The sequence below is a fragment of the Anastrepha obliqua genome, chromosome 1 (genome assembly GCF_027943255.1).
Source record: "Anastrepha obliqua isolate idAnaObli1 chromosome 1, idAnaObli1_1.0, whole genome shotgun sequence".
Taxonomy (NCBI): domain Eukaryota; kingdom Metazoa; phylum Arthropoda; class Insecta; order Diptera; family Tephritidae; genus Anastrepha; species Anastrepha obliqua.
The window spans coordinates 35,147,104-35,171,518 of NC_072892.1; the positions used below are offsets into that span (position 1 = coordinate 35,147,104).

At 37.3% G+C, this 24,415-nt stretch overlaps 2 protein-coding genes across 3 annotated transcripts; one reads left to right on the forward strand and one right to left on the reverse strand.

The window, feature by feature from the left end:
• The first annotated feature begins 15,068 nt into the window (after nt 1–15,068).
• Nucleotides 15,069–17,439, forward strand: LOC129246018 (thialysine N-epsilon-acetyltransferase). Of its 2 annotated transcripts, XR_008582438.1 has the most exons (5): nt 15,069–15,327; nt 15,465–15,516; nt 15,592–15,679; nt 16,314–16,702; nt 17,098–17,439. XR_008582438.1 is itself a non-coding variant. In XM_054884514.1 (4 exons), exons 1-4 carry the CDS (start codon nt 15,253–15,255, stop codon nt 16,618–16,620), a joined length of 522 nt encoding a protein of 173 aa, XP_054740489.1. In that variant the 5' UTR covers nt 15,069–15,252; the 3' UTR covers nt 16,621–17,057. The 2 variants fall into 2 exon arrangements, 1 of the variants encoding a protein (XP_054740489.1); XM_054884514.1 differs by lacking the exon at nt 17,098–17,439 and having other exon boundaries at nt 16,314–17,057.
• A 641-nt stretch (nt 17,440–18,080) lies between these two features.
• LOC129246026 (trafficking protein particle complex subunit 10) lies at nt 18,081–24,184 on the reverse strand. Its single transcript, XM_054884532.1, has 7 exons — nt 24,064–24,184; nt 23,779–24,002; nt 23,443–23,714; nt 21,597–23,367; nt 20,809–21,528; nt 20,396–20,741; nt 18,081–18,774 (listed from the first exon to the last, which is right to left on the reverse strand). Exons 1-7 carry the CDS (start codon nt 24,086–24,088, stop codon nt 18,545–18,547), a joined length of 3,588 nt encoding a protein of 1,195 aa, XP_054740507.1. The 5' UTR covers nt 24,089–24,184; the 3' UTR covers nt 18,081–18,544.
• Nucleotides 24,185–24,415: the final 231 nt, after the last annotated feature.

Consider the following 24,415-nt stretch of genomic DNA (forward strand, 5'->3'; position numbering starts at 1 on the left):
ATTAACGAATCTTAAAGCATAAACATAAAAAGTTTTAAATATTACAAACGGAAACAGCATAAAGAGTATTTAGCTGGAGCAAAACCAAAGCTTCAGCGTTGACATGTGCAGTTAGACGTTGCCTGTGAGATATTTTTTGTTTTGTTGGGTGAGGTAGGGTTCAAAATGCCTTCGCACTTACAGCGACCGTCGTTTAGTGCGTCGTGTGGTATGGCCACTAAAACGATCCCTCCTCTCCTTCTGGGGAGGCACCCTTCCCGGAACTGTTTTCTATATTACTTCAGGAGGGTCTGTGAGCCATGACGCACTTTTTCGCCACGTCAGTGGTGAGTAGCATACCAAGATCACGATGGAGGTTGGGGTTTCTCGCAGAGTATGGAACATTGATGATGTTGCGCAAAACTTTATTTTGGAATCGTTGGATAATAGTAATGCAAAATTCGCTTGACCCTCCCCGTAGCTGAATGTCATATGTCCAGACTGGTTTAAGAATTTGGTTATATAGCAGTCGTTTGTTGTGAGTTGCCATAATAGAGTGTCTGCCAATAAGGTAAAGAAAGAAACATCTCCTGTGTGCATTCTCACTCAAAAAAGTTGGACACAGTGTGATCTTTGTAGAGTCAAAAATTCTAATTCTAAATTCTGGTAACTAAGTAATTGCGGAAACAAATGTAAATCACATTTTGTTATTTGATAGTTAACAATTCAGCTGTTAATCAGTAAGAACAGTTTTTTGATCGGTTGCGTAATTTTCGTTTGGCGTTCGTTGAAAAATGGAAAATCAAAAGGATAATTTTCTTTATATTTTGCTTTTGTATTTCCGCAAAGGGAAAACCGTATCGCAAGCTCATAAAAATGTATGTGCTGTTTATGGTGGCGAAGCCTTAAAAAAACGGCAGTGTCAAAATTGGTTTGCCAAATTTCGTTCTGGTGATTTTTCACTCAAAGATGAAAAAAGCTCTGGTCGTCCAGTTGAAGTTGATGACGCCATAATCGATTCGGATTATCACATGAGATTGCAGAGAAGCTTCATGTATCAACATGCATTGAAAATCACTTAAAACAACTTGGCTATGTTCAAAAACTCGACACATGGGTTCCTCACGAACTGAAAGAAATGCATTTAACGCAACGCATTGACAGCTGCGATTTCCTAAAGAAACGTATCGAAAATTATTCATTTTTAAAACGACTGATAACTGGTGATGAAAAATGGGTTATTTACAACAATATCAAGTGGAAAAGATCGTGGAGCAGGCCATGTGAATCAACTCAAACAACATCAAAAGCTGATATTCATCAAAAAAAGGTTTTGTTATCTGTTTGGTGGTATTACAAAGGAATTGTCTACTTTGAACTCTTACCACCCAACCGAACGATCAATTCTGATGTCTACATTGAACAACTAACGAAATTAAACAATGCAGTTGAAGAAAAACGGCCCGAATTTACAAATCGAAAAAGTATTGTATTCCATCATGACAATGCAAAGCCACATAGGTACATCTTTGGCCACTCGGCAAAAATTATTGGAGCTTGGTTGGGATATTTTGCCACATCCACCATATAGTCCTCACCTTGGACCATCTGATTACTTTTTGTTTCGATCTTTACAAAACTCCTTGAATGGTAAAAATTTCGGTAATGATGATAATGTCAAATCGTACCTGATTCAGTTTTTGGCTAATAAAAACCAGAAGTTTTATGAATGTGGGATTATGAGGCTGCCTGAAAGATGGCAAAAGGTCATTGATCAAAATGAGCAATACATTACAGAATAAAGTTATTTAGTTCCGTGAAAAAATTGTTTAAAAAAATTGTTTCTAAAAAACATCTGCAATTATAATAACGGGTGATTTTTTAAGAGCTATAGGAAAGTTTTTCAAAAAAAACACACGTAAAATTCAGAAAACTGCATGCACCTTTTATTTAAATCGATAGTACAGTCCATATAATTTAATGTTTGAAGATTATTTCATACAAATGTTGACCGCGACTGTCCAATTTTGGCATACTCTTTCCAATGCTTCGGCCGGTATCTCACATATGTATAAATGCTTTAATGTTGTCTTTCAATGCGTTAATTGAAGCAGGCTTGTCCGATTAGACCTGAGCTTTAACATAGCCCCACAAAAAATAATCTAAAGGCGTTATATCGCACGATCTGGGTGGCCAATTGACAGGTCCCGAATGTGAAATAAAATGTTCACTAAACTCGCCTCTCAACAAGTCCATTGTTACGCGTGCTGTGTGGCATGTGGCACCGTCTTGCTGAAACCGCATGTCATGCAAGTCAAGCTCTTGCATTTTGGGCAAAAAACAGTTGGATATCATTTCACGGTAGCGCTCACCATTCACAGTTACGTTACGATTCGCAGCATCTTTGAAGAAGTACGGTCCAATGATACCTCCAGCGCATAAACCGCACCAAACTGTAACCTTTTCTGGATATATTGGTAGCTCTTGCAATTCTTCTAGCTGATCTTCACTCCAAAATCGACAATTCTGCTTATTTACGTACCCATTGATCCAAAAATGAGCTTCGTCGCTGAACACAATTTTTCGATAAAAAAGTGGATCTTAAACTTTCTTAACAGAACATGCATTTTTATAATAAAATTCGCTTGTAAGACGATTCATGGTTAAATTATAGACCAAACTGAAGATGTTTGACAGTGAAGCAAAACACGAAACGTGCGTCAGCTGTTTAAACCAACTGTTTAGAAATACAATAGCTAAAAAATCACCCTTTACTTAGTTACCAACCCAATATTTACTTTTTCCAAAGCTAACTTTAGTTTTCTGATTTACTTAAACTATAACCAGCTGACTTTGATCCGCTGTTTTTCCCCCCTCAAGATGAAATGCCACTTTCTCAATTGCACCTGCTTTGCTGAAGTTTTGCGCAGTCGAATGCCAAAGGCTGAAAGTTACCTTTGGTTTTTGATGACAATCAGCTTCACGAACACAACTTTTGTTCCGCTGAAAACATCACTGTGACGCAACGCAGTAACTTTTGAATCTTTTACTTTATATATTTTTTAACATTTTGGAACGAGTTTTTATCAATTTTTGAAGCATAACCAAAAATTTTGCGATGTCTTGCCTGTACATCCCGTTATCCCCGTTATCGACTATGTTTAACACGACTCCAACAACATTGGTAACCCTACGGACCCTTGTGGTCTATATGAGATCTATTCAGATCAGCCAGATATACCTAACCTAAACGTTTTCTATCGACAGCGAATTTGATGTCTTTCGGATTTGGTCAACTAGCCGTTCATAATTTGTTGAACAGATATCAAACATCCAAATCCAAGGTAACGAATTTATCCCGCTGGAAAGCCAACAAGATTCCATTCCGTAATATTTCTAAATTTTTTTGAAAAAACCCTGAAACTAAATGGTTTCCAACGATCAATATCAATAAAATGATGTATGCATATTTACGACTTTCGTCAACACTTCAAGAAGGATTAAGAAACATACTTTTCCATAATGATAAGCAGCTCATATCAACGCGCACGCCTCCACGGCCTAAGAAAAAAGTAGCAGCATCCCCATAACAAACAGAAGTCAAATGCAATCAACCGATATGACATTGCACATTGAATTTACGAGTAGGTACGCCATTCATGTCAGCTCAAACACTTTGCGATAACACAAACTGCTTACATGAGCATATTTACATACATACGCAGGCACTGTAAATGGGGTACAAAGGGTTTCCTAAGTGCCTTCTATTCAACTACTGCAAAAAGAGCCAAATAAATGAAGTAATCTTTAAGATAAACTGGACTACACCCATTTCTCGAGGTCTGCTGCTTTTATGATAGAAAGTCGAGTAGACAAGCAGACAGAGAATGCGAGTATTAAGGGAACACATGAACAACAACAGCAACAGGCGATTTATGTAGTTATATAGTCGGATCGTAAAAAGCAGAAGTAGCTCTTTTTGTTTGTGCTGTTGCTGTTCCTGTTGTTATTGTCTCAACTATGGTGCCGTTATTTGGATTCATCAAACCAGACCTCATTTGGAATAATCGTCGCCGCCGATGTGTTGCTGTTATCAGAAAAATTGGTTGTTTGCATGTGCGGCATGACTCTTGTGACTGGTGGTGGTTGGTGGCTGGCAGCCGACGGTTGGGCGCTACATGCAAACACTGCGGTCAGGCGTTGAGGCGATAACAATAAATAATATAAATAGTCATTTCAAAAAGGAATTAATATTGAAAAATAAAATAATAAACGAACGCTGAAATTATGAACTCTGCGAACGACGACCAGCAGAAACAGCAAAAAGTAGGCATTAAAGCATTAACAACACAGCCTGCATACATATGTATGGGTGTCTGTGTATGTGGGTATGTAAATCTGAAACAAACAAGAACAAAAATTGATAAGAAAGCATCAAAGTTAACACTTCAGTCACTGAGTTTGTCGCATACAAATAGGGAACAGTAGAGCATTGCTTGGATGTGCTCTAAGTACAGAATGTGTGCGTGTATAAGTACATGAGCTTGTTACACACACCGAAAAAAGTATTGGCACAGTACTACCTAAAACTTCAAAAAGATTATAACGGTAAATTGCTTTGATAAAAATAAAACGTATTTTCTTTTTTTAAGGTACTCCTAACACATGGGCTGCAAAGTCCCCGGTCTAACAAAGAAACCCGTTTTTTTTTGTTTTTGTTCAAAATTAGCTTTATTCATCAACGTGATTTCCATTAAGAACAATGCAATTGTTCCAGCGCTGCTCTAACATTTCAATACCACTTTTGAAGAACGATTTATCTTTTGCCTCAAAACAAGCCTCGGTTTCAGCGATAACCACTTCATTCGAGCAAACTTTCTTACCGGCGAGCATTTTTTTAGGTCTGCGAACAGCCAGTAGTCGCTGGAAGCCAAATCTGATGAAAACGGTGGATGTGCGAACAATTCATGTAGTTGTGCCACTACTCAGAATCATCATCACAGTGAGCAAACGCGGCACCCGCTTTAAACAGAGCTTTCTCATAGTCAAATGCTCATCCAATATAAAGCCAACTCGTTCTTTTGATATCTTTACGATGCCAGCTAACTCGCAACTTCAGTATTCGATCATTCAAAACGATTTTGTGGATTTTTTTGATGTTTTCTGGTGTTACCGTCTCATTTGGACGTCCACTGTGTTATGCATCATCAGTATCTCAGCAAACCGTTATTTTATTGTTGTTTCTGATGGAGCAAAGTTCCCATAACACTTTTCCAGTCATTGTTACGCTTGAACGGCATATTTTCCCATCAAGAAGCAGTGTAAAATTAAAACACGAAATTCTTTTTGATCCTTTGTTTTGAAAATAACAAAAGTAGCGTCACTCCTAGCACAACAACTCACGAACTAATGAATAGAACATCATGAAATTTTACAGCTGCCTTTTTAAGGTTAGTATACATATATGTATATATATAATTGGCACGTTCACCCTTTTTGGGTGTTTGGCCGAGCTCCTCCTCCTATTTGTGGCGTGCGTCTTGATGTTGTTCTACTAATGGAGGGGCCTGCAGTTTCAAGCCGACTCCGAATGGCAGATATTTTATGAGGAGCTTTTTTATGGAAGAAATAAATTCGTAGGTTTCCCATTGCCTGGTTTTAAGTTAGTACTAACTGAAAAAGCGGTGAATGCAATAAAACTAGTGTCATCTATGTGTCAGGCCCGGGACTTTACAGTTCATGTGCTATATAAGGTTACTTCACATAGACAAATAAAATCAAAAGTATTTCATTGTGAAAAAAACGAAAATTTTCAACTTTTTCACATATTTTCCAGCGAAAAAAGTATTGACACAGAGAAAATTAACTTGTTTCTAGCGGTATTATTTAGTAATGTGTAGACAGTCCTTTCCTTATTATAACTTCATTCATTCTACTTGGCATTGAAGAAACCAGTTTTTGGGTAATATTCCCACCAATTTTCAGTCTTCCTCGTTTGTTCTAGCTTTCAGTTGTGCTTTTTTTGAAATATCATGGTTTCATATACGCTTTCCCAGCACATCCCATGCTCGATGGGTTTTATATCTGCGGATTGTGTCGGAGTGTTTAAAGTATGTGGAGTATTGTACCAAATCTATTCCTTAACAATATGAGCTGTATGTTTCGGATCATTGTCCTGTTGGAAGTAATATTCCGAGGACAGGCTCCACTGATCGGCGCTGCGTTTTAAATTTATTGCTACAAAATATTTGAGTACACCATCTTATCCATTACTTCATCTTTAAATGCAAATTCTCCCACGCTGGATGCCGCCATACATCCCCATATCCAAAGTCCACCGCAACCGTGTTTCACTGTTAGGTTAGGTTAAGTTGAAGCGGTTGTCCTGTGGGACACACTGAGCTAATAGCCCATTGTGATGCCGCGTGGGGAGTTTGTCCCTATCTCTCCTAAAACTAATGAGTACTTCTCAAAATTTTTAGAAAATTTCTGATTTCTGTAGAACTGAGGTCTTCTAATTCATTAAAAAATTATCACCTAAAATGACAAATACATATACCTCTGGATAGAGCAGGACAATGGCACAGACGGTGCGAGATTGTTTCTTTCTCCTCCTCATGCATGTCTACTTGTAGGTATCATGTCTTTTTTTCAATGTTTTTTTTCGTAATTGGTTTTCGCCACACTAAAATACAGCCATCACTTCGATATATATTAAATTTGCTTTCATCAGAAAACAACGCAACAACACATCGTTCCAGAAATCAGGATTTTTATGGATGCATGAATTTTCGAAATCAAATATTTCTTGTTGGTTTATTTTGCTTATACAGGGTGGCTGATGAAAGCCGCTACCAAAAAAAAAAAATGAATAACTTTTTTTCTTTTTAAGTTATCTGTTCCATTTTTGTTTTAATTTGCAGATTGATCTTTAAAATTTATTAAAATGGATAACTGGGACACGCAAACAAGAATTTGGATAGTCCGCCGCTATCACGCACTGGAGTCCGTAGTTTTGGTGCAGAGAGAGTACAGGCGGATGTTTGGCGGCGATCCCCCGAGCAGATGGACCATAATGAGACTGGTGAATAATTTTGCTGAGCAAGGAACAGTCGCAAGAAGGCCTTATCATCGAAACCCACCAGTTCGGACGGAGGAAACGATCGCTGCTGTAGCTGCAGCTATACAAAGCAATCCAAGGGTTTCAACAAGAAGCTTATCTGCTCAACTTGGTGTCAGCCGACAGTCTTTGCAAACAATAATGCACAAAGATTTAGACTTATTTCCCTACAAAATTCAAATGGTTAACAAACTGAATGCAGCAGACTTGCCGATTCGCTTGGAATTTTGCCAGAAGATCCTGCAAATGGTGGAAGAAGACCAAAACATGTTAAACTGCCTTTTCATGTCTGTTGAGGCCCATTTCGATTTAAACGGCAATGTGAACAAACAAAATTGTCGAATATGGAGTACTTTTAACCCACAGATACTCCACGAGACGGAATTGCATCCTCTTCGCGTGACAGTGTGGTGTGCGGTTTCTTCACGCTGTATTGTCGGGCCTTATTTTTTGAAGAAAATGGTCACACCGTTACGGTTACTGGAGACCGTTATTTGAAAATGCTGAAAGAATTTTTATATCCAGAACTACGCCGAAAGAGAATTCCTTTCAACTCTGTGTGGTTTCAACAAGATGGGGCAACGTCTCACATAGCCCAGACTGTTATGACAGAGTTGCGACGAAAATTTCCCAATAAACTGATTTCAAGAAACTCCGAATTTCGTTGGCCCCCCAGGTCGCCTGACCTTACTGCACCTGACTTTTTCTTGTGGGGTTTATGTAAACAAGAAGTTTATAAAACAAAGCCAACAAATTTGGATGAACTAAAACAATCCATTCGGGCAAAAATTGCGGCTATTCCTGTCGCAACTCTCAAAGCAACAATGAACAACTTTTTACTAAGATGCCGCACTTGTGTCAACGAGCATGGGGGGCATTTAAATTCAATTATTTTTAAAACTAGTTAAGCTACATTTAATAAAATTTAATGAGCTTCAACTTGAAAAAAAATAAATGAATTCCATACACTAAAAAAAAGTTATTTGAGTTTCTTAATGTAGCAAAATTCATCAGCCACCCTGTACTTATATGGTTTCTTCTTCGGAACTTTTGCGCTGTATCCTGCTTTTCTCAAAGTAACATATTTTGCACTGTTCTGGCGGTCTACTCGATGTCAAAGCTTTTCTTAAACTCGGCTGCAATTTCAGATGAACAAGTCTTCGGTGATTTTTTTCACAATTTTTGTTACGTGACGCTCATCTTTTTCCGTCAACTTTCTTAGTTGACCCGATCTTTTTTGCATTTTCCTCAAGTATAATATCTTAAAAATATTGTGTGAAAATTTGAAGTGAATCCGATAAATACTTTTCGAGTTATTCAACAACTAACAGATAAATCGATAGCAAACTTTTTTTCTCAAAACTTTGTTTTTTGAATTGGTGATCACTGTAACTTAAAAATCGCTTGGTAGATTTCAATAAAGTTTATACTGCTTTTGAAAAAACAAGAAAAACTCGTGCCTGATCGAAAAATTTTTTTTCTTCAAAAATTTCAATTTTTTTTGACAATTAATTGACATTTTTTTTCTCTCGAAAACCTGAAAATATTTCATGAGACCGCCATATTGTTAATTTTGAAAAAAAAAGCTAATAAAACTAATTTCTTGTGTCCAATTAATTTTAGATGAATCTCCAAGGACTTGTGATGATCAGCGCAAGGGACTTCTGTAGAAATGGGGCACACAAACAGCGATAACTTTTAGAATTATTAAGTTTTTTTTTTTTGAAATTTTGTTAAAGTCAAGTCGAAATATGATGTATATATTAATGCTATGTTTTTATTTTTGTAAAATAAACAATTGACTAGCAAAAAAATTATTGAAAATCATCATTTTTTCGGGCCTCTGACTACCCCTAACCCATTAACAATGTTTCCAATTTCGGAAAGTGATTTTCCATTTCCATGCGCTCGTTGAAATAACTAATAAAGCAAACTGTCAATTCATGTGAAATTGTTTAAGAATTTATACAGCGTGTTATACCGTTACTTCGAAAATGATAGCAGGGTTGCTTTTAAAGTTACTCTGTCAAAATAACATGCAAATGTATATTTATTTAAAATTCGTTTTTTTCGCAAAAATAAATCGGGGAAATTGATATCAAATTTTTTAATAAAAAACTAACATTAAGATGTAGTGTATTAAAAATAAAAAATTAGTTTGTTACAAAAAAAAATAAATAAATTTAGGTGCTATACTAAATTATACCTTCGTTTATACACTGTGCCAATACTTTCTTCGGTGACTGTATGTACATACATAATAATACGTAATTTATATAAGTTAGTAGAATACTAGTCGCACTATAAATAAGCGATTTCCCGCACCTACCATGAACATTCACCGCCATCGAGCATTCACACCACAACAATTTGCCAGTATGCGCCGTTAAGCTATTCGACTTTTCGAAAGTTCTGTGGATCGTCTTGCATTAAATGTTACCGCTACGGTCACTCGATGGTCTAGTTGAACATCAAAACTTTGTCACTATAGCTGATCCTTCAACAATGCCGCATACATCCATACATACAAATGTATGTATGTACGAAGTTCATATATGTGTGTATGTATAGGAAGAGCCAACACATCAACCATCGCGTCAAAAGCGCAGCGGTAAATTTTAGAGATAAGAACAGACCAGTACTTTAAAGGCATAAAATGGAAAATTATGTTATTTCTCGGCTATATTAAACGCGTCGTACAAGTCATTGGCACATAACCAGACCAGCCATACGCGCACTTTGCCGTGCATACATAATCGTACATGTACATAATTACTATGTATGAATTTGTATGGAGCGTTTAATATTCTTATTATTGACAGTGAGACATAAATGTTCTGTCATAAAATCGAAAAACAACTTGACTTGCTGGTGAAAAGGTCATTTATGTTTACAGCCAACCAATCAGCGAGCATTCGGGCGATGCGATAAGTAACAGAATGTACTCAATGCCTAGATACATACACACATACATGCATACACATGTACATAAATAAGTATATATGTGCGTTATTTAGTCGTTTAAGTACAAAGTATATTTAACGCAACCCTATTGCTCCCCAGCCTTCATCTTTGGTGGCAGCGATAAGAGAATGAGGATATTTAATGTTTTTTTTTTTATTTGCAGATCTCATTTCAATCTCGAAAATCTGATTTATGTTTTCATATTTAATATTAGAGATTGAAAGCGATTGCGGGTGAAGCGAGCCGGATTATCCATGATTAAAAAAACACATCCGATTAGCTTGAATTCATTTATTAAAAGAAACAAGAAAATTAAAGTAGCCAAAAACTCAACAACTACACGTACGGCGTCGTTGACTAGGATTTTAAGACCAACACTAACACCCACAATACCAACAACATTCACACACTCGTGCCTGCATATCAAAATAAGCAGAACCTCGGTGCGAAATACTGGTACTGTTTCATTCCGATATAAACTTTTTTTTACCAAACTTTGTAATTACTTGCACCCCGAGCAGTTAAAGAAAATATGGCTTCAGAGCCACCCAAATAGGTGACCTGTGAAACATTTTTGCTTCATCTAAGAGAACTTCTCATAGTCGAAACAAGTCTCCATGGCATGAGCACAATTTTCCGCATTTCAGAGAGCCAGCTAGTGAATTTCATTCATGTTGTTCAAAAAACTCCGCCCAGTGTAGTGAAGTATCGGTCATCGTGGTCTATCTCATCTGACGATAGATTTTCCCTGACTGTTTCGACAGAGTATGAGCAGAAGGAAAAAAGTCTTAGATGAGTAGATTTAGGTGGGATTGAAAAGAGATGGTTAGTGTCATGCCGGTTAACTTCACGTTACGGGCAAATGTTTAGCGGGTTTGGTTCAATTGTAGATAAGTAGGAATTTAACTTGCGAGCCCACCACGCGTCATTTTCAGCCGTACAAAACTAAAAATCTTCGAATCGAACGTAAAATCAATAACGCAAAACGTGGAATGCAGGACCGAAATACATAGAGAAAATGCAAGTGTTTGTCAATAAGTGCCTTCGCTAAATCCTCAAAATCTTCTGGCCCAATACAATAACAAATGACGAGCTGTGGCACTTGGTACAACAGCAACCGATCAATACAGAAATTGTAAAACGTAAGTGGACTTGTATTGGACATACGCTATGCAAACCACCCAACGAAATTGCTAGACGAGCAATTACATGGAACCCACAATGCAGCAGACGTAGAGTAAGACCAGCTCATACCTGGAGAAGACAGCTGGAAATCGAAATGGACAGCCTCCAGCTAGATGTAAACGAGATCAAAACTCATGTAAACGCTATTCTGCCGTTGGAAAAAACTTGTTACAGCCCTTTGCTCCTTAACGGAACGATAGGAGCAAAATTTGACGGTTGTACCAGAATAGAGTGGTTGAACTACGATACCGAAAATCGGACAGCAAAAGTTAATGAAGATAATAGGACTCTCGGTGAATAACCTGTCTGTATACTGTGAGGTCCAGTGGTTGTTGTAATTGTGTCCAGATCTCGTCAGCCTGTAGATTGAGATGACTTCTGCTTGACTTGCTTTGGCAATGTTTCGTTTACAAAAATGATGACGTCAGACAGCTGCCAAATTTTCCATGGAAGGCCATGATGAGAGACTTATAACGTAAGATATTTGCTCCTCTGTAGCCGAGCGGCCGCTGTAGCCGAATGGATTGCTGCGTGACTATCATTCGGTAATGCCCGAGTTCCAAACTCCGAGCAATAGCAAGCCTCCGGGTGTATTTCTGCCATGAAAGAACTTCTCATAAAAATACATCTGCCGTTCGGAGCTAACATAAAACCGCAGATCCCTCCAATTGTGAAAGATTATAAAGCCTCACACCGCAAATAGGAAGAGGATTAATTACTAAATTCCCTACTCAGTACAAAGTAAGTAGATTTTGTTTGCAAGAGTGATTCTCAATCGGGCTTCATTCTACAGGACCACGCTGTGGCCAGATGCGACCTAATGAATGGTCACAGCAGTGGAAATCAGAGAAAATGAAGTAAAATATAGTCAGAAGAATACATGGCTATGAATGGAAATTTAAAAGTGCTCTCCCCATCTAAAGAAATGGTGATTCTGCAATGTGCGCCAACTACCGCGGCCTCACCACGGCCAATATCCCAGGCCTCACCAAAGTTCGCATCGTTTCTTCATTAGTAGTTGGAGTTACCAGCGAGCATCTGTCTAAGAGCACACAACTCCCTTTATAATCATGTCCTTTAATAAACTACTCCATGGGGCTTAGAACCAATGCGCTCATGTAAAACTGAACTGCCAAAGAAAAGTAGTCCTTGTTGAAAGTTCCTATTTTGCATGACGGCTAACACGACCATTTTGAATACTATACCCTCTTGGAGTCTTTAGCCACAGGGTGTGCAAAGCAAAGATAGTTGGTCCATCCATCAAAAAATTCTGTCTTCACGACAAAACATCCACTAACAAACTGAGGCTGATAGATTTCGTCCAGGTCCGAAACATGGATTTCGATGGCATCGTATTCTATTTATCAAAATAGCTGGTTCTGGGTTGGCACACGAAAGCTTAGTTGATCATGTTATGAGAGACTAAAGAGATACTTCGTACACAACATCGACTCCAACGTTCCTAAAAATTCACCCAACTAGGTGAAGAGAGTTTGAGGTCAGAAAGCTGCAGTCTTAATAGACGCACACCAATTTCTTCGCTACCGGAACCCCACATCGTGGAATTTGAAGTTGAACGGAAGCACCAGCTGCACCAGAATGGGGAAGCACCCGCTTTTTTATATCGTATGTGGTTTAAGATAGGGCGACTCTCTACCATTTGATTTTTTGTATTTACTGTTTGAGAAGATAATTCGGGCTGAGGATTGAATCTTTATGGTACAATACAGGCGTGCAAAGGCAACAGCTACTGGATAGAAAAGCAAAGTGGAAGGGGCTGGGTGTTAACAAATGGAATTTTACATGCCTTCAAAGGGCTGTCATTCAGCAGCATTAACCAAAAATTTTTGGAAATTATTTTATAAAATTTTATATTGATGGGGTTTCTTCGAAATAGTTTATTGCCACCTCTGGTCTGAATAATTTATTTTCCTGGTGCGTTATGAAACATCTATTTCTTAATATTGAAAAATGTTATGAAATAAGCTTCAAACCCCCTTAAATCCTCTTATTATACTAATTATATATATTATACATATCCAGTTTAATGTTTCTGGCAAAAATTTTCGCCGTTTTGAGATTTTTCGCGTTGGCTTTAGTAGGACGCAATATAAAGCATTTTCTAATATAACTTTAATTATCTCTCAACCTTTTTGGATTTGGACCTTTCTGGAGCCAAACAGATATTTCAAATGCCAGTAAAAAATTGCTTTCTATGTAAGAAATCAAAATAATATTTTGTAAAAATTGGATATTTCAGTTTTATAATTATTAAGGGGCTACATACGTTCAGAATTTTCAAAAATCGATTTTCTTTTTTACACATTATTATTTTTCATAGTATTAGGCGTATTTCTGTGGAAGTCGATTGTAAAAATTCCCCATAGATACAAAGTTATGGTAGAAACTGTAACTGCCCGACGAGAGTTTGATGCGCACAGCGCAGTTTGATGCACTTGAAAGTTTAAACTCGTTTTTCCCGAAACTACTTTTTCCGGCACGGTCTGCATGATAACTCATACAGTTTTTAATATTTTTTTATGCGGTTTTTTTGTTTTAATATTCGAAAGTGTTTCCGCTATAGTTTGTCGAGCCGCATTTTTGATATTTTTATTAACAAATTTTATAAACATAATTAAAGTGTGACATTTATAACGTAAAACGCATACTTTTTTTTAAAATACCGTAAATTGCAAAATTTTTCGAAATTCAAAAATCTGACTCGAAATACTATAACTACAACTCAGGCCCGACGAGAGGGAGGGGATCGGGGATTTTGTACCCCGGTCCCGGAGTTCTCAGAGGGGCCCGAACTCGAGAGTAATTCCGACTTATATGAAGTAGACATAATTGGAAAAGGCCCGCATTTGCAATTTTCCCCCGGGGCCCGGATATGTTCTCTACGGCCCTGCTACAACTCCCTTTTACAAGAATTTTTTTACTTTTCACAGATCCATCAACATTTTAAGGAGAAATGATGCAGATCGTGGAGCAATTTTTTTTTTCATTCTACTGTTGGTCACGTGATTAATTATATATTAATTTTAGTAAAGAAAAATTAAAATAAATTTTTTTATAAAGTGTAAGTACTAGTATAAGTAAGTAATAAACAATGTATACAGTTTTTTATAATTATTTCTATAGTTACCACTCCCAAAAACAGTTTTTCTTTTAGCCCATTGTAGGCGCTGCTGGACCTATGTAACCACTTAATTTCATTAAAATTCAATTTTAACTTGTATATATTTTTAGCAATTTAACGGCTTCTTTTGTTGATAATTTAATTGCACTACATCACGGCCGCCGTAGTCGAATGGGTTGGTTGGTGCGTGGCTACCATTCGGATTTCAGAGAGAGAACGTTGGTTCGAATCTCGGTGAAAGACTAAAATAAACAAAACAGTTTTTTCTAATAGCGGTCAGCCCTCGGCAGGCAATGGCAAGCCTCCGAGTGTATTTCTGCCATGAAAAAGCTCCTCATAAAAATATCTGCCGCTCGGAGTCGGCTTGAAACTGTAGGTCCCTCCATTTGTGGAACAACACCAAGACGCATACCACAAATAGGAGGAAGAGCTCGGCGAAACACCTAAAAAGGGAGTACACAATTAATTATATACATTCATACATATATTGGAGGCAAAAATTAAATAATACAATTTGTTTAATTAAATTATAATAGTTTTTTACTCAACATACTCAATTCCCCTTAACTTCAAATATATTTCTGTTCGTTTTTTATTTCATTACATTAATAATAAAAATGATTGTCTAACTTTAAAAAATATAAAAAAATCAATCCATCATCCAAAAAAATAATTAGCTAGAAAAACTGAACATACTGGCAACCTTAAAATAATATCAATAGCCGGCATGGAATGATAACAAACAAGTCTAACTAAGTTTGATAGATAAGCAGTCTACCTCGCTGTAATAGCAATTGTCAATAGGAAAATTAGCTCTAATCCTTCATTAAATAACGTCGCTATTTAATAATAAGCTAATGCGATGGCGACAAATCCTAAATTCACATTTCGACGAGCCAAAATCGAAGACATTTGTGCCGTACGTCAAATGATACAGGTGAGTTTTGGAAAAGTAAACAAATGTACCGATGGAACGAGTGATTCGTAGGCACATACATATCGGTATGTATCGAATTGATTAAAATATAGATAATATGATTTCAAGATTTCAATAATTTCCCTATTTGCCAACAGGAACTGGCTGACTTCGAAAAGATGAGCGATGGCCCGAAGCTAACAGAGAAAGGCAAATAAACCACTTGCTCGTATTTATTATGTTTACCTAAGTGTAAAGGAATTCTGAAATGTTTGCCTTTTGCAGACTTGATACGCGATGCCGGGCTCGATGGAGGTCAAGAATACTGTCACATTTATGTGCTCGAACTGCAAACTGAAGAGCAGCCTACGCCGTAAGTAAATAGAGCATTTATATTGGTGTATGTTTGAATGTACTCAGAGAGGGCATTCCGTATATGAGCAATCCATCAAAACCAATTGATATTAATATTGGTTCATATGTATGTATGTACATATGCAGGCACCATCTATATGCTAATACTTTCGAATTACTGCAATTTAACTCCAGTGCATTCTAACCTAAAACAAAACATTGACACATACATATGTAGGTACTTGAGTAAATGCATGCATACATACATACATACATATTTACTTTCAGACACGTCTACTTATTTACTTACAATTATTTGAGCATAAGTACCCGTCAATAAAGTTGACATAGACAAATACTCAGCAACATTGTCCACCTTAAATATTTGCGATGGGACACTGATAACTCGAAACCATAACAAAAATGTATCACATAAAAAGTAAACCCAACATACTTTTACATTCATATGTACATACATGCATACATATGTTTATATGCATTTACCTATGCACTTTGCCAACTGATAAGCTCTGTACACATTTCAATTGAACATTCAAAATTTACACACAATTAGGTGCCAGCTCTTCCCATACATACCTTTAATTCGTTATTCATGCATTCCGCTATTTCTTTTTTTTCTTCTTACTAAACAGCGTCACTATAGGTTATAGTATTTGCTTCTACTCCTACTCAACATGGCAAGGGAGAGCGTATTTTCTTGAGGATATTTATGTGCGTCCCGCATATCGTCGTTTAGGTGCTGGTTCCTATATTTTCCGTGCTATTGCGGATAAAGCAAAGGAATACAATTGTAAACGTTTGGATTTTCATGTGCTTGGTTGGAATCCAGCACGTAAATTTTATGAAAGAATGGGCGCCGTGGATTTGACTGAGAGTGAAGAATGGCATTTTTATCGACTGCATGGCGAACAAATTGAGAAATTGGCCCTTGGAGTTTAGAATTGTTTTGCCAAAACGAAGCAAACAAAAGCAGGGAAAGTAGTAAATTGCTACAACAACAACAACACAGCAATAAAGAAAGGTAGTGAACTGCTACAACGAGACGATATGGCATTAAGGGGTTATATACAGTTAGAAACCGAAAAAACGAATTTTCCAGAATTTTTTCAGAGAAAATTTTTAAATTTATTGATCTAAAAATTTGTGTTATTTATGGGGTTGGTGTCGAAATTCTGTATGTACAAAATTCTAAAAACAAAATTCTGCTTTTTAAAATTCTGCTTTTTTTAAATTCTGCTTTCTAAAATTCTGCTTTCAAAATTCTGTATTACAAAATTCTGCATTAAAATATAATGTTAACAATGTTAAAGAGGTAATGTAATTATTTAATTTATTATTATTATTATTTTTTATTATTATAATATATTATTCGAGATATTAAATAAAAAATAATAATAATAATAATTTTTTCTTCAGTTTCGATAGAATCCACCGTATTTTTGCGTAGAACTCCTTTTCGCGTGGGCGGCCTGAATTAAGTCACACTACATATTTAAAAAGAATTCCAAAAAATATTGTAATTGGCTAAACTAAAATATTGTTATCGCTTAAACATATACATATGTATATTTATGGAATAAATGTTTATTTTGTTACTCCTTGTATGACGAAAATCACAAAACTTGAATAAAGCAGAATTTTTCGCATTAAACACGCAGAATTTTGAAAAAGCAGAATTTTAAAAAGCAGAATTTTGTCACCCAGAATTTTGTAATACAGAATAATGACACGCTCTCTTATTTATGTTATCTTTTAACTGTATTTATTTTATTTTGAAATGAGCTATAGCTGATCTCCGGGAGCTCCTCTTAAAAAAGACGTTCTGTGGTGACCCCTATATCTCTGAACTGGATCCTCTGAAATTAAAAAAAAAAAACAGATTTCGTTAAAGTAATGTTAAATCTAGTAATTAATCGAAGGAATAAGCAAAATACATTTTTTTGACAAAAAGGCGGTTTCTCAAAAAGCAAAATCTACTTTTGACCAAAATTTCGGTCTTAAATTGTTTATAAAAAAAATAATTATCGGTAAGAAAAAATATTGGATTAATTGCTAAAAATATATTTAAGAAACTCGTATAAAAATTTGAAACTAACCGGTTTAGCCGTTTTCGAGTAATGTTGGTCACCGACTTTGAAAACACCATTTTGAGAAAAACGCGTTTAAAGTTTGGAAAGCACTTTAAAAACACTCTGAAACGCCTTTTCAAATTTGCGTGTAACTTCGAAAATATTTACCGGAACGATATTAAATTTTCTGTTTCTTAAATATATTTACATTAAGAAAAAAAAAAATCGATTTTTTGGAAATTCTAACTGTAATAACCCCTTAAGTAAATATTATATTTCAAATAGTTAATACTAAAGAATTGTAAAAAATATTAAAAAAACCCAATTAACTTGAAGTAAAATATTTTATATTTTATTAGTATTGCATTAATATTTACTGAAATGTAGAAATGCACTAACCTATACTAAAACCAAACGGTCTTATAATTGAAAGTAATTCAAAATAGGAAACTGCTACAACAACAACAACATTTTAAATTGGTCATACATTAACCAATTGAAGCCAAACTAACATCATATAAACGGCATTAGAACTGCCGAAAAAAAAAATAACTTCATTAGTGCCTTTCTACGTAACAGTACGAGTAATATGAAACTTCAGTATTTTAGTAAGCACTTTTAGCAAAAATACATAACTCCAATGTCGAATCTGCAGCATTTTGTTATAAATTTTGCTGCACGAACATTTTTTTATGAAAAAGATTTCAATAATACTTTCACAGATTGCCTTTGAATAAAATATCATCAGTAATTTTTAGTTAATATTTATGTCTAAATTCTTATTAAATCTAACTCTACTGTTCGCCATTGCTGCTGGCTAAAACGTGTATCTGCATACTTTTGGTGCTATTGTAAACTTGTCCCTGTGGAAATGGATGCACTTTGGAATGCGTGTCAGTTTTGTTTTTACCGCCAGCCGTATAACGTGACAGTCGTATATTAGGCATAGGTAGAAAACCAGTGCTCAGTGGCATCACATCCAAAGAAATCGAATGGCTGTCCACGTCCTTCATGGATACAACGCCTGTAATGGTAAAACGGCGATGATTATTTAGCATAAACTGTAGTATTGAAAAAAACATTATAAAGCTTAGAAAAATTTAATTAAACGATATTTTACGTTGTTTGTGGCTGATATACTTACCACAGACTTCGTAAATGTTAAATTAAAATAAAGAAAAGTTGTTACTAAATATTAAAAAGATAAAGTATTTTATGTACAGAAAAATTTTAAAATTAAAGGATTCGGCCGTTGACTACATCAAGAGTAAAGTTTATGTTATCAGAAATACTCCATCTGGTTAAGTAGTTGCACTCCAGCAGCATTCTCCAAAAGTTTTTAAAAAAATTTTATAATAGCCACACGATAACCGAGTATTCGATATTTGAACGACCTTGTACTTATCAGCCCAAGCAAGAAGATATTCTTCTTAATTGGCGCGATAACCGCTTACGCACCAGTCGTTTATTTCTCGCACCAAGTCCTTCTCCACCTGATCTTTCCAATGCCTTTCCTCGGCTACCTCCAGCTGGTACCGCACCGAATACTTTCAGAGCTGGAGCGTTTGTGCCTATTCGGACGACAGGACACAGCCAACGAACTCGCTGGGTCTTTAGCACTATGCCTATGTCGTCGTTAAGCTCATACAGCTCATTGTTCCATTGTCTGCAATACTCGCCACCACTAACGTGCAAAGATCCAAAAATCTTCCGCAGAATCTTTCTCTCAAATACTCCAAGGGACTTCTCATCCGAAGTTGTCAGGACGTTAGTAGGGACATGATAAGAGCCTTATAGTTTTAATTTTTTTTCGTCGAGAGAGGACTTTACTACCCAATTGCCTACATAGTCTACTGTAGCATTTGTTGGGAAGCGAGAACCCTCGTTGGATTTCAAGGCTGGGGGATGGTTGCATGTGTAGCAGCCGACGCAAGTGGGGAAAGCCCCTGATTGCCATTCACTTGGGAGCGGCCATGACGATCTTCTGCATATGACCCAAGCACTCACAACTTCCGTCCTCGCCTAAGTATCCGCTAGGTAGCTTCCGAACATTCGTTTGAGAACGAGCTAATGTGAGACAACCAGGATATCTGGTTATACGCACGTTTTGGGACTCGCCATGTAAAAATCCTCCCCCAATGAAAAACAAAACAAAGCCCAAGGATCAGTCATTCCAAAAACATAAAACATATATGTATATATATAGCTCCTCCTTCTATTTGTGGTGTGCGTTTTGATGTTGTTCCAAAAATGGAGGGACCTACAGTTTTAAGCCGACTTCGAAGCACATATTTTTTATGAGAAACTTTTTCATGGCAGAAATACACTCAGAGGTTTGCCAATGCCAGACGAAGGGCGACCACTACTAGAAAAAACTTTCTATCATTCCGTGGTTTCATGCACGAAAATTCGAACCTGCGCATTCGCGAATGGTAGTCACGCACCAACTCATTCGGCTATGGCGGCCGAAAACATAAACTCTTCGTAAAATCACCTACTTGGGAAATATCTGCTGAAGTGGCAGCTTGTGTGCGGGTTTTGGAAACATATTTTTCAATTGGAACTACTTTTACGTCCATCGAAATCCTTTAATTTTTCTAAACATATTAAGCAAACGAAATTATCAACACTCAAATATAACCAACCTGCCGATCGTCCACAGACGGCCCATAAATTCTGATCACTCAACACCTCATACATCAAATCCACGTAGGGGTTTTCGTGCACCTTGGTGATTTTCAAATTCAAATTACACACTGAACGCAAACGGCAAAGCTCGTTGGGCTCAAGCTGTGTCTGAACTTTGAAGAGCGTCGTATAGTCTACTAAATCGAAAGCGCAACCATAATTCCGCAGAAGCTCTGGTTTTTCCACAGTTGAGTATTTTGTCATGAAGTGCACTTTGATGACCGCGGGTAGCTCCACCTCCGCTTTAAGCGGCTCCACTTGTATTTCATACAAGTAAGAAACAGTTAAGCCTTTGTAGATTTGCTACATTGAAGTGTAAAAATTTTAAATAAATCTGCATAATTATCATCTATGCACTATAACTACATACCACACGTGCCTGTGATGGGGGATTCATATCAATCAAACGCACACCTGTCACATCGCACTTCACCTTCGCCTCCGTTAAATACAAGTTCGCATCGAGCCCCTTCATTACAACATGCAAGTACTTTTGCGTGCCACAGGTGTGAAGCCGACATTGTGCCTCCATCGCGGGCTGAAAATCAATCGCTATCTGCAGTTCATTGCGTGACCACGGGCATGTAAGTATAACATAATGCTCCAGATGTTTAGGTATTTTACGTCCTGGCAAATCGGTCAACACTTCCAATGGAATTTCACGTTCTTCGAACGATTTGAAATTCGGCAAAGGCACCTGCAATACGCTAGCGAATGTGGAGTCGTCTTCTTCTACCATCTTGGCGGATGTTGAATCTGTGACATTTTGCTTCAGTACATCATCATTATCGATAAGTGCTTGACCTTCTTGCTCGTCCACTTGCACCGTACTTTGTTCTTTTTCAAGTTCGTCATTTGCACGCGCCGAGCGTATGCGCAAATTTTTTGAACACTTCAATACGATTTTTGCATCAGCAGGAAAAATAAAGCTACCACCGGAGACCGTCAAACGTATCGGCTGTTCAATGCCAGCAATTAAGTTTTTGAAATTAAGCACCGCAGCAGCTGGCTTGGTTGTGATTACAAATGGTGGTGCTTTGAAGGGAATTTGCTCGGAGAAAAATTCCAACTGTGATAGGGAGATGCGCATCTATGTTTAAAAAGACAAAGTTGTAAAGTTTATTTAAAAATTATCAACTATTTGAAGCATAGGCAAACCTGTTTGAAATCCCAAGTGCCCACTCGCGTTGCTTTCGATTTTAATTCTATGAAATTGCTGCCCGGTTGTATAGCGACGTTGTCAATTGCTACGAAATTCGTGAAATCCGACTGCACGCTGGGTGAGAGTTTGCGTTTGGTGCTACTGGTACGGCGCACCGGCTGCTTGGCTTTGGGCACGTCGCATGCTACCGACGCACAATCGAGGGTATTGTCCTGTTTGTAGTCTAAATGCAGTGACATTTTCAGACGCGACTCTTTGAGTGGCGATGAAGACGGTGTACCACTTAATTTTCTATCTTTGCTACTGCTAACAGACACGATTAACGGTGGCGTAGCCACATCTCCAGTAAGTGGCGAAACATGCATTTCGTAGGACAACTGTATGCTTTCAGCAACGACTTCACGTGGATAGAAGCTCTCCAACTTTAATTGCACAATTACGATGTCATCCTGTATTATAGGTTCGGCATTCAACACATTTATGTCGCATATACGAAAATGATCTTCGAGCACACAAAAATTGGCATTCTCCATGGATGGTTGTGCGGAGAGGGAAGTTGTCAGCGTCTTTACAGACTTGAGAAATTCATCGAAATAAAATGAGCGCACCAACATTTCCAACTCGTGGCAACATGAAATTGAGCTGCACGTTTTGGTGTAAGCGAGCGAATCGCCCATCTTGCGATAGCAATTGGCCAGTTCCAGCAATGTTTGTGAGCTCAACACATGCCAATTCTCTGCCTTCAATTCCCGCAACAAATCAGTAAAGAAGCCAACGGCCTTATGCGGCTCATTGAGCGCACAGTAAAAGTTGCCCAAATCCAAGCCCACAAGACGCGCCGAACGCAAACGTGAAACGTGTTTGTATGTGCTTATGGCCAGCTCTGCTAGTTCCAAATAGAGTTTTTGGAATGCTTGATTTGAGCCCAAAGCTTCTTTCAGCTGATCGGTGGCTGATTTTTTGGGTCGACGATTTGGCGAGCGATCACGTTTCTGTTCTGAAATTTGGGGAGTGGGGTTCAAGAATTGTGACTGCTCTAGTGGTGTGTCACCAATGCCAGCAGATAGTTGCACTACTATATGCAGCTGCTCGGAAGTAGGCGTGAAGCCAGGCAGCAGACCACACAGCTTGCCCAATTCATACAATTTGTCCTTTGCCAAATTCCAGATTGGCGCACAATGCTGAAAACAAACAAGGTCGTTTGGCTCCATGGCTTGTTCACAAGTTTGCAGAACCTCCAGCGCACAAACAAACTCCCAGCACGACAATGCTCCCTCTTGAGTATCCAATTTGACTAGTTCGACTTCACGCAATGTAGAAAATAGGAAATTTAAAAGTCTCCTCGCTATTTCTGGAGTTTCATTGTTTTGTTGCAGCAGATGTGCTTGGCGTTCAAACAAATAATTGCGGAACTCCAATATTGAAACCGGATCTTCTTTGATTTTTTTGCGTATTTCAAACTTGTCTCTCCGATTAAGGCAAATTCCATGAAAGAAACTTAAGGGTTGTTTGAAGTATTCGAGCCACTTCTGCTTTTCGCCAAAACCAGAGTTAGTTATGAATTGGGAAAACATAGCATCCAATTCGTCATATTGTATAAGCGCTTCAGTATGTAATTCTAGTTTTTCGAATATTAATGCTAGATCTTCTTGCATAAAGAAGTACTTCCGAAAGTCCCAACCATCATGGTTACGCTTTTCACGTCTGCTGCGTATAAGCTCCTCGTACTTGGCAATGTTTCGATTATAGCTGGCGAGCATTAAAAATCTACAAATTAGAAAATATGCAAGTATTAGAAAAGATATGTTTTTATATAAAAACAAAACAAAAATTGTCATAAACCTGATGCGTTGCACTAAACAACGAAATGATTCAGCCGATTTCTGTTCGAACTTCGCAGGGTTTAGTACTGATATACAACGATCATCGTTCTTCGTAGCAAAATCCTGGCGAATTTTATCTAAAACTGTAGTGCGCGGTAATAGGTTTTTTGCTTTACGCACATCCAGCGTCTCCACCAGTAATATCATCCAATCAGAAATGCCGTAGGCTGTCAGTTGCTTTAGCCAGTTTTTTATTTCTTCATGTGCGGTGGTCTTGTATGTGTCCAGGTCCTGTGAATGTCCATAGATAAGAAAATTAGTTGGAAACTATAGTGTGTAGTTATATTATATTTACATTGCACTCTGTGACGAAAATATGTAAAATGGGGTGTTCCAATATGCTCCACTCGCCCTTCTTGTATTTCTCAAGCGCACTCACATTGAAGGGCTGGGTTTGCGCTTCTAAACGCACTTGTTTGGAGGGCCGATGAAATGTACGACGCCATTCACAAGTATCCAATGGTATAGCATTTAAGATCTGTGCCTCCAACGAACGAAATAAAGGTCCAGCGCCGGCATCTGTAGAGGAACAAAATTGTCATATTCAACACAGAAATTCATTTGAGTTATTCGCCCCTACATGTAATTATCGGCTTAATATTCATATTTATTAAAAAACTTCCCAAATATTAGAGTTCGAGGCGTACTGATAAAAAAATACGTATGCATCAGTCAGTGAAAATTTGTAAACGCATACAAAAATTTCTCCCCATGTTATCAGCTGTGTTTGACAATGGAAAAATAAATAAATAAACAGAGAGCACAAGATGCCTGAATACCTGCCAGACTGTTGGATTTGTTATTTCAAAGAAAGTGATGTATTTTGAATGCACTCGGTTTACGTTACTGGAACGACCGAGATTTGAATTTAATTAAAGACTGCCAGAGTTTGGACATATTTTGTTGATTGATTAAAATTGCTCTCACATTAC

Coding starts and splice junctions, on each gene's coding strand:
- LOC129246018 (XM_054884514.1), top strand. CDS start 15,253: ATGGCGACAAATCCTAAATTCACATTTCGACGAGCCAAAATCGAAGAC. Junction 15,517..15,591: donor CCCGAAGCTAACAGAGAAAG/GCAAATAAACCA, acceptor TGCCTTTTGCAG/ACTTGATACGCGATGCCGGG. Junction 15,680..16,313: donor ACTGAAGAGCAGCCTACGCC/GTAAGTAAATAG, acceptor CTTACTAAACAG/CGTCACTATAGGTTATAGTA.
- LOC129246026 (XM_054884532.1), bottom strand. CDS start 24,088: ATGAATATTAAGCCGATAATTACAT. Junction 23,715..23,778: donor TTTTCGTCACAGAGTGCAAT/GTAAATATAATA, acceptor GGACATTCACAG/GACCTGGACACATACAAGAC. Junction 21,529..21,596: donor GCACTTGGGATTTCAAACAG/GTTTGCCTATGC, acceptor TTTTAAACATAG/ATGCGCATCTCCCTATCACA.